The 9,202-nt window shown below is 39.3% G+C and overlaps 3 protein-coding genes across 3 annotated transcripts; 1 reads left to right on the top strand and 2 right to left on the bottom strand.

Annotated features, from left to right (window-relative positions):
- Positions 1-1,625: 1,625 nt before the first annotated feature.
- LOC122653524 (ribosomal RNA small subunit methyltransferase-like) lies at positions 1,626-3,694 on the bottom strand. Its single transcript, XM_043847380.1, has 2 exons — positions 3,347-3,694; positions 1,626-2,397 (listed from the first exon to the last, which is right to left on the bottom strand). Exons 1-2 carry the CDS (start codon positions 3,644-3,646, stop codon positions 1,651-1,653), a joined length of 1,047 nt encoding a protein of 348 aa, XP_043703315.1. The 5' UTR covers positions 3,647-3,694; the 3' UTR covers positions 1,626-1,650.
- A 2,570-nt stretch (positions 3,695-6,264) lies between these two features.
- On the top strand, positions 6,265-6,927 carry LOC122654882 (mavicyanin-like). Its single transcript, XM_043849149.1, has 2 exons — positions 6,265-6,501; positions 6,593-6,927. Exons 1-2 carry the CDS (start codon positions 6,303-6,305, stop codon positions 6,925-6,927), a joined length of 534 nt encoding a protein of 177 aa, XP_043705084.1. The 5' UTR covers positions 6,265-6,302.
- A 1,091-nt stretch (positions 6,928-8,018) lies between these two features.
- Positions 8,019-8,968, bottom strand: LOC122654881 (MYB-like transcription factor EOBII). Its single transcript, XM_043849148.1, has 3 exons — positions 8,830-8,968; positions 8,561-8,690; positions 8,019-8,442 (listed from the first exon to the last, which is right to left on the bottom strand). Exons 1-3 carry the CDS (start codon positions 8,966-8,968, stop codon positions 8,019-8,021), a joined length of 693 nt encoding a protein of 230 aa, XP_043705083.1.
- Positions 8,969-9,202: the final 234 nt, after the last annotated feature.

The raw sequence follows: 9,202 nt of genomic DNA, 5'->3' as shown, positions 1-9,202 counted from the left end.
TTATTTTTGGCAAAGCTTCAGTCTATTGTATTCATTTGGATGGGAATAAATATAGAAGAATTGAACCTATACTAGGTAGGCCTTCACAAAAAAAGAATTATACAAGGCAAAAGAAAAATAACAGCTATTGATAACAGAATATACATCTAATACCTCCCTTCAAACTCAAGATGGTAAATGAGAAACCATTTGAAGTTCAGCTATAAGAAACTGAAGATGCTTGTGAAATATGAACATTGGTGAGAATATCGTCAAATTGATATTCATGCTTTGTTCTTTCATGAAAAAACTTCATTGTAGTTTATTTGAATGACATAATTGTTATCATAGAAAAGTGGAGTCAGAGCAGTCATGGAAACACCCATGTCATGAAGGAGCCTTCGTAAAGGGCATATCAGTGCCCGAGGCTCCTACCACAGGGTCGGGGGAGGGTCATAATATACGCTCTTCATGAAGGAGCCTTCGTAATCATATAATCTCAAATTGTAGGATCACCAAGGGCACAATATTCAACTTTACTACTAGAGTGAGACACAACAGATTGTTTTTTGCTACGTTATGAGATGAGGGAATCTCCAAAAAATATACAGAATCTTTTAGTAGATGGAAGATTTGTAACATCAGTAGTTCAATTGGCATCAGAATATGCTCAAAGCTCGAGAGATGAAAAGGTAGGAAAAAGAACTATTTTGAATATTGTGTCTTTTATATATCAAAGAATATGAAGCACAACAACATAATAGATAGACTGAGGATTGGCCATATATTGATTGATTACAAGCACAACATAAGTGATATCAGGCCGAGTGACTGTGAGATAGACTAAACTATCCACTAGGTATGGTAGAGTTCAAGATATTTACAAGAAAAAAAAAAAAAAAAAAAAAAAGCACTCTTCATCAGTGAGTCGAAACTTGACAATGCCATGACTCAACAGTTGCCCTGTATAATACTCTCTTTGTGAGTATAAGTCCAATTCTTTATTCTCATCCAAAGGAATACAGTACAGGTTTTTTTTTTTACCAGTTCTCACATGGTTTCAGAGCTATTACAGAATATACAGCTAACAAACAGCAAACCAGAAGGAGATGGGCAGTATGGTGATGAACATGGATATAAAAGTGAAGCTGAGGAACAGGTCAAATATGGGGAAGATGGAGAGGACGATGGTGAGTTTTAGAATCCTTGTGAGGTTCCAAATTCCACTTGTACAAGGTGAAATCTAAAATCTCAAACCTACAAATGAGAGGTGGCTTTTGTTGGGTGTGTTGTCCTGTAATGTCATAAGTAGAAATCTCAAACCCTCTAAATATCACCATGAGATCCATTCAAGAAATCAAATTGCTTTGACAAATTTTGTGAGCATAAGAAATGACTATTTCTTAAGAGGAATCAAAGATCTCCGACTCAGAACAAGATTAAAGAAGAAAAAAGAAAGCATGTAAAAAGACATCAAATTTTGTACTCACAATAGCAAAACTGCATTACAGGAGGATAGAAACGAGTCTTCCCTTATATTGTAAAGAACAGAGATACATAGACAATCCTCAAAATTGAGATACTTTATACCCCAGCTGTCCAAGGCAAGCAAATGAAACAAAATTGGTTATGATATAAAGTAAAATAATGAAAAACTACTTAGCCCCTGATTCAGGAGAAGTGAATGCCTGCCTTATTAAACAAGGAAAGCAAGTACAGGAAATCCACTTGTGTAAGCTTGGAAGACCTCTTCTCCTCAAAATCTCCTTGTTTCAACACACCCAACACCTTTTCTTTGAAATCAGACCCATCTACTCCCGCATCACCATCCTCCATTTCCATGTCATCATCATCTCTTCCATCCTCCATGTCCATATTCAGGTCCTCATTAGCGTGTGCCAAAACAGACACGTCCTCAGCCATATTTATATCCTCTGAAGACCCTTTCTGTGAGAGCTGTAGTGCCTGTAAGGTCTTGTAGTTCTTTTCCAGCAAAGAGAGGACTGACTTCTGCCTGAAAATGGAACCTAGAGTTTTGTTCTTTCGGTTGAAACAAAGCCTGATTAATCCATCCCACTCCTTGAAATTCACTGGGGGAAGTGGTTTCCTTGGCTCAATTCTAACAACAGAAGAATCTACTTTAGGTGGAGGACGAAAGTTGTTTTTACCCACTTTAAGGAGATGGGAAACACGGGCCAGGAGTTGTGTGTTCACTGAAAGGCGGCAGTAAAGATTATCTCCAGGCTGAGCAACAAGTCTCATGGCGAATTCCCTTTGAAACATAATGACCGCACACCTGAAGACTGGTCGATGTGATAACAACTTGAAAGTGAGAGGGGAAGAAATTTGATAAGGTATGTTTGCCACACAGATATCGAAGTAGGGAAGATCACACTTGAGCACATCTCCTTGGATGACCTGTAGAAACCAACATTTCACAAAGAATGGTAAACTTTGATTAGTAGCCAGTGCACAAACAGATACACTTGTATAGTAGCACACCAACAGAAAGCAAATTGTGGGAGATCATAAGGATGCCACTCCTGGAAATGTATTTCCACTTCAATTTTCAATCAAATAAGCAAAATCAAATACATCATTTCCTGAAGTTCAAATTTGGTTGCCTCAATGGTATTTTGCTAGTTCTCCACAAAGATGAACGATGTTTCTGGAAGCCTCAATGTCAGTCATTTTGGGAATATAGGATTTGATTCTAAAGCCAGAAGAGATTATCCATTTAATAATTTCTGGTTCAGATGGTTCTTAAAGAAAATTAATATCTTGATGAAAGATGAACAACCATGACACAATCAGATGAGACAGTGACAACTGAGCAATATACAAGAAACAAGCCAAGGGCCTGCTGATCCTGTCCCTCGCAGCATCCCTCTCTTTAAGTGGAGATTGCAGGATCCTTTCCTAAAGTGAGAGTCTGTGGGTCATGTCCTAGGTTGCAGTCAAACCTTAACTGTCTACCTTTGGACCCTAAAGGAATCTAAAAGAGGCCAACAAAGGATGAGGCAATAAATTAATAAGAAAACAATTCATCAAAACATGTTTATGGAGAAACAATTCATTAGAAAGACATTTTTATGGAGAAAACCATTCATAAAAAATGGATGCATGATCATGGAATGAATTACTGCCACCCCCAAAGAAAAAGTATATTTATGTGACCTCTCAGCTCAGACGGTATAATCAGTGTCAATGGAAAACAGGAAAGAAGGAAAACAACCCATTATTCTAAGAATTAAGAGGATTCAGCACTAATTGATGTTAGGGCAGTTACTGAAGATCCATGGTATTTAGTGAGAGAGAAAAAAAACAATTTTTTAAGTGAAGAAAGCAATCATAATAATATTAATACCTTCAATCGATTGGAATGAGTTCCTTGAAAGCGACGCTGCAACTCGAGAACCATGCGAGGATCCAATTCAACAGCGATCACCGACTTACCAACGTCAAGTAGTTTCTTTGTTAGGTTACCCGTACCAGGACCAATCTCAAGGATAACATCTGTGCTCTTGATTCCTGCTTTCTGAACTATTGTGTCAACGAGCAGAGGGTTCTTGAGGATATGCTGTCCTTTTGATTTGTGGAAAGGAATGCCTCCCTGGAGAGTTGCAGCTCGGGAAGGTTTTTCCTTCCTCATCTTACCACCCGCCATGATTTAAGCAGTGATTTGAGTGTTGGAGGGAGTGAATTAAGAAGAAGATAGAAGATCTTTTACCCAAATAATGAACTTGCCGAAAGAGGGTTTTTAAAATTACAGTCCCGTAGGGTTTTGTAGCGCACAAGGAGAGAGGGAGAGAGGGAGAGATGGTTTTCTCTGTTTTTCTGGAGGTTACTGCTTCTACGGGCACGCCTGAGAGAGAACGAAGAATTAAGGAAGTTGAAGGGAGTAGAGCATGATGGGTTAGGGTTTTTTGGGGGTTTTTGGTCGATGGTTGAACCATCCGAAAACGGTTTAATTCGAAATCCGTTTTTTTGTTTAAAAGAACGCATCCACGTTTAAATACGCATTTTAAACAGATTCTAGAAACGAACCCGTTTTTGCGTTTCTTTGACTGCTAGGGAGTGTACGTATTTTACACGGTAAAATATGTAAAAACGTGAAATTAACTCACAAAATCTGAAACCTAAAAACTGAACTTAGTTTTTTTTTTTTGGAATAAGGGAGATCTTTAATTAATAAATAAAGAATGATGTAGTTACAATCTGTAATACTTGGTACTATTGGCATCCCTCCTAATTAGGGCAGAGAGAGCCTCTAGAATACCCTGTATACAGAAATGAACTTCCTGCTGGAAGAAAGAAACCCAGCTAAAAAATCAGCACAACTATTTGTTCCTCTGATATGGAACACAAAAACATAGCTTCTAAACCATGAGCGCAGCTTGAGGATATCCTCCACAATCCCCATCTCAGTCCATTGTAATTGGGAACAGCCCGTGATCATCTGAATGGCCACAAGGGAATCCGATCGCACCTGGACTTGGGCCAAATTCAGTGATCTAGCCTTCAGCATTCCAACCTTGATTGCTATTAACTCCATATGAATAACGCTTTGCTTGTGACATCCTCCCGCCACCGCGAACATGGCCTTGCCAAGGTGATTCCGCCCAATAGAGCCATAGCCCCCAAGCTCCCTGCTCACCGACCCATCACAATTTATCGCCCACCAAACAGATGGGGGGAGGGACCAAGAGTGAGTGAACTTAGTTTTTTTAAACAAAGGGAGAGGGATGGGTATGCCATTAGCTTTCAGTAAACTCGCCTTTTACACCAATCACAGGGCTTGGTATAGGAGGGCAAGAGGGTCCAAAATTGGATGTATACTCCTTTATGTTGTCGATTCATGGATTTGGCTCCTCTGCAGCACGGGGGTGCGTTGGAAGATGTCTAGAGCACCACCCGAGCTCAACATGTGGTCGAGGTTCCCTTCAGATGGCTCAGATGGATGCACACATCTGACTGTGCTGCACATTCGATGAAGAGAATGATTTTTAGCTCAGTCATCATCGAATGTGCGCATCCATCCGAGCCATCCGAAGGGCACCTTGGCCGCGTGTTGAGCTCGGGTGATGTGAGCGCACCCCCGCTACAGAGGAGCCCAATTCATCAATACGTGATTTGTAGTGGATTACAACTCATTTGGTTCTACCCAAAAATAAAAAACTCATTTGGTTGCTTTCACTACGATCCTTAGAGGGGAAAAAGATTCCCATATGATGCTAGACATGGGATTATTTCCCACACCTTCTAAAGTTGCCCCTCTAATTGGGTGTGGTTTCCTACTCTGGTGTCGTGGGAAACCTTTGTCTGTCTTCTAAAATCCAAGGTACTTTGGAAATTTATTAAAAAGAAACTGAGAGGGATTGACATATTGTTTTATTACATTACCATCATACATGCCTGAAGGGAAAGAGAAGTTTCAATGGATGCCAATTTAAACACAAGAGCTAACATCATCAAACAAGGAGAGAGACATATACATCCTCTCGTGTCCACCTTTTCCCTTGTTAAGGTAGGATAAAAAAAAAAGGATACCATGCGATAGAATGTAAGAGGATGTAGGAAAGCATCCCACCTTTTCCTAAAGGCCAAGAAAAAAGTAGGATAAATTCCATTCGTATCATTGTAGCTTGTAGGATTGCTCAATGTAGGAGGAATCTCCTACACCAATCACACAAGATAGAGAAAACCCATATGATCAAGGAGAGAAAATGTCACTATGGGACAGAATGTAAGAGGATGTAGGAAAGCATCCCACACAATGGGCATGGGATCCTTTTCTCCTAAAACACAAGGGAGGCATGGGACTAAAACCCCTTCTATAGGGTAACACAACCCCAATGGTCAAAAAAGGGCTTATGGTTATGGCGGCTAGCTTACAAAAGACAAAAGTAGGAAAGGAAGCATTGGAGACTTGGAGTATAGTTCCTTCATTACTAGTTCCTCCTATTCTTACGCAAAATGGTTATTCTCTGTTTATATATTATCTTAACGCAGATCACTCCCATAATCTTCCTCTCTGAAAGACGGTTTTTTTATAAAGACCAAGTCAAAGGTAGCTTCTTCATTAACGGTTATATCCAACAAGCCCACCACCTCCATATCTCTCTCCACTGTCTCTCCCAATCTCTCTCTCTCTCTCTCTCTCTGTAACTACCTCCTAACAAATTAACAACACTATTCAAATTAAATCTAATAAAGTCCAACCCAAGTAATCAGATTTCTCTCTAAGTAATCACACGCAAACCTGCTCTGCTCTGCTCTTTCATTACTCAGCTCAGGGCTCTGCAACTTCAAAGAAAGAAACAATGGTCTCTAAATTCATGATGGGTTCCTGCAAAATCCTGCTATGCTTAATCCTCCTTTCTTCCACCCAATTCTTCTTTGTGAATTCACATGAATTTGAAGTTGGTGATGACAAAGGCTGGGCTGTTCCCTCTTCCAAGAATGATGATTTCTATAACGATTGGGCTTCAAAACAGAGGTTTCTAGTTAAGGACACTGTTTGTAAGTATTACCCAAATTAGCTATCATTTCAAATTAAGTTTTAACACAAAAAAAAATTTTTGACTATGTGTTTGAATAATAATGGTTTCAGATTTCAATTACAAGAAGGATTCAGTGTTGGTAGTGACTGATGATGAGTATGATAAATGTCATTCTTCACATCCAATCTTCTTCTCCAACAATGGTAATACCACCTACAAGTTGGATCGCCCAGGCTTGTTTTACTTCATCAGTGGTGTTACTGGTCACTGTGAGAGAGGACAGAAGTTGATCATCAAGGTGTTGGAGTCTTTTAATTCTCCCCCACCACCGGCCGGCCAGAATGGGAATGGGTCTTCAGGTTCCAATGGCGCAGTTAATATCCCAGCTGCTGTTGCTGCTCCATTTGTAATTTCTGCTATGGTTGCATTCTTTAGTTTCTTCTAATTAGATCCCCCTAGGTGCATTTCTTAGTCTTAGTAGCAACATTAGGTTAGGTAGGTGTCTTTCCTAATATCTCCCTCCATGTTCACATTTTCCCCCTTTTTTTAGAGATTAGTTGGGTGATTACATTTTACATGTTCAGATTTTACTGATTTTAATCTGAGAGATTAGGTTGTCCATGATAATGTGTTTCTGTTCAGCATGATCTCTCTCTCTCTCTCTTTCTCTCTAAACTCCTTTGATCCAACCAATTCTTTGATAAAATTTAGCTATAATGGTTAACTTTGACACAAATCTAATGGTTAAGAAGCAGCAGCAGCTCCAGTAAGAACCAAGGCTTGTAATATTCCTCTTTGCCCAAGCTATCAAATCACTGTAGCTAGGGGAAGCCCTCAATTTTCTTTGAACCACCCCCCACCCCCACCCCCAAAAAATAAAAAAAAATAAAAGAAGAAAAAGAAACAGTTTTCTAATCAACTTGAGTAATATTCAAGTCAGATTTTCAGAATCATATGAAGCTGATAGATGATAATTCAGTAGTTCTATGCTCAAAAATGGCAAATACAGTTACCAAGTGGGTGATTGAGGAAATGAGTAACAAAGTCAAAATAAATATCAACCCATGAATTTAACTGATTTTAACTCCTTAAATCCTTCTTATCCTAAAAAGAATAAGGGAGAGGCTTCCTTAAAAGGCATCATGGGCCGGTACTAGTGCACAGAAGCATAAACAGGGGTAGGATTTCTGCCCCTCCCGGTCTGCACAGGGCCATACTGCCTTTTAGGGTTCTTTTTCCCATAAAAATTAGGGAGAGGGTTCCCTGAAAGTCAGCGTGGCCCTGTGCTGAAATAGTGCACAGAAACATCAATAGGGGTGGGATTTTCGCCTTTCATGGGGCGTGGAAGAAACCTGCATGAAGTTATGAAGCATTAAATAACAAACCAGAGAGAGAGAGAGAAAAATGGCAATGAAAATGTATACTCTTCTGATACACCTTTGTTATACATACATATATGTACTACCTAGGCTTTAGTACCTATACATCCTATAGTTTTAGAGACTCCAATTTGTCTAGCTATCTCAATTCTCTTCCTTAGAGTGAACAAACTTGATTTTGTGAGGCAACTTTGTTATTGTTGTTGTTGTTGTTGTTGTTGTTGTTATGCGTCTCAGAAAACAATCCAGCTGGGAAGAAATCCAAGTTCCACAAGCCACCCCAGAAGCTCTCCTCTCCATTGGTGTCACCCTTACAAGTTCCCTCTTGAAACAGGGACAATCTATAATCACCTTCTGTGAGTTGAGATAGAATCCCCTTCATGTCAACTAGCACCTGTTCTTGCTTTTGGTGCTGCTCCTGCTGTGGCTGCTGGGCTTGCTTCTTGATCAGCTGTTTTTGTTGTTGGCATAAACGAATTCTCTTTCCCCGACTCTTAGAAGATTTCTTGAAATGAGTTCTCCAATAGTTCTTGATCTCATTGTCTGTTCTCCCAGGCAAGCATCTAGCAATTGTAGCCCATCTGTAATTTGTTGAACTTCTCAATTAGTTCCTACTAATTCATAAGAACATTAAAAATTAAAGTTGAGAGCAAAAACCCCCAAAAAAGAAGTGAATATTGATTCAAATAGTGCCATTACTTATTTCCCCAGAAGCCATGGAGTTCTATAACTATTCTCTCTTCCTGAGGAGTTAGCTGACCTCTCTTAAGGCCAGGCCTTAGGTAATTCACCCATCTTAGCCTACAACTCTTGCCACTCCTATTCAAACCTTAAAAAACATAAAAGGTAAAATCAGTTTTCTCATAACTCAATTCTTTAAATAAGATTACAAGAATGACAAAGAAAAAGGTAAAACTCAAACTAATTACTAGGCCTGGCCCAGAAGATTTAAGGAAGAGTAAAAGTACCTGCAGATCTAGCCACAGAACTCCACGTTCCTTCTCCATGCAGAGTAACATATTCTGTTAGCAATTTGTCTTCTTCAGATGTCCAAGGCCCCTTTCTCCTGCCTTGCTCTGTAAGTCCCCACCCCATCAATCCAACCATTATTGCACTTTGAGTTCTTAGGTTTGTCTCCAAATTCTTTTAACATATATAGGTCCTAATAATATATGCATAGAGCTATATATATACTCTCTAAATCATTTCGATGTCCTAAATACTTAAAAGAATGAGTTCTACCCAAGTCTTAGTCTATGTTTGGTTTGCATTCTTGGAATGTATTCTAGGTCAATTTTACATTCTCGGACGATAAAAAAAAAAAAAAAAAAAACTATTTTT

Source organism: Telopea speciosissima, chromosome 3, assembly GCF_018873765.1.
Source record: "Telopea speciosissima isolate NSW1024214 ecotype Mountain lineage chromosome 3, Tspe_v1, whole genome shotgun sequence".
Taxonomy (NCBI): Eukaryota; Viridiplantae; Streptophyta; class Magnoliopsida; order Proteales; family Proteaceae; genus Telopea; species Telopea speciosissima.
This window is presented reverse-complemented; position numbering and strand designations above follow the sequence as displayed.

What these genes read in the sequence shown, in the direction of transcription:
- LOC122653524 (XM_043847380.1), bottom strand. Translation starts at nt 3,646, where the DNA reads ATGGCGGGTGGTAAGATGAGGAAGGAAAAACCTTCCCGAGCTGCAACT. An exon ending in CTCATTCCAATCGATTGAAG is followed by an intron (nt 2,398 to 3,346) that starts GTATTAATATTA and finishes TGGTTTCTACAG; the next exon opens with GTCATCCAAGGAGATGTGCT.
- LOC122654882 (XM_043849149.1), top strand. Translation starts at nt 6,303, where the DNA reads ATGGTCTCTAAATTCATGATGGGTTCCTGCAAAATCCTGCTATGCTTA. An exon ending in TCTAGTTAAGGACACTGTTT is followed by an intron (nt 6,502 to 6,592) that starts GTAAGTATTACC and finishes TAATGGTTTCAG; the next exon opens with ATTTCAATTACAAGAAGGAT.
- LOC122654881 (XM_043849148.1), bottom strand. Translation starts at nt 8,968, where the DNA reads ATGGTTGGATTGATGGGGTGGGGACTTACAGAGCAAGGCAGGAGAAAG. An exon ending in TTCTGTGGCTAGATCTGCAG is followed by an intron (nt 8,691 to 8,829) that starts GTACTTTTACTC and finishes ATGTTTTTTAAG; the next exon opens with GTTTGAATAGGAGTGGCAAG. An exon ending in CATGGCTTCTGGGGAAATAA is followed by an intron (nt 8,443 to 8,560) that starts GTAATGGCACTA and finishes AACAAATTACAG; the next exon opens with ATGGGCTACAATTGCTAGAT.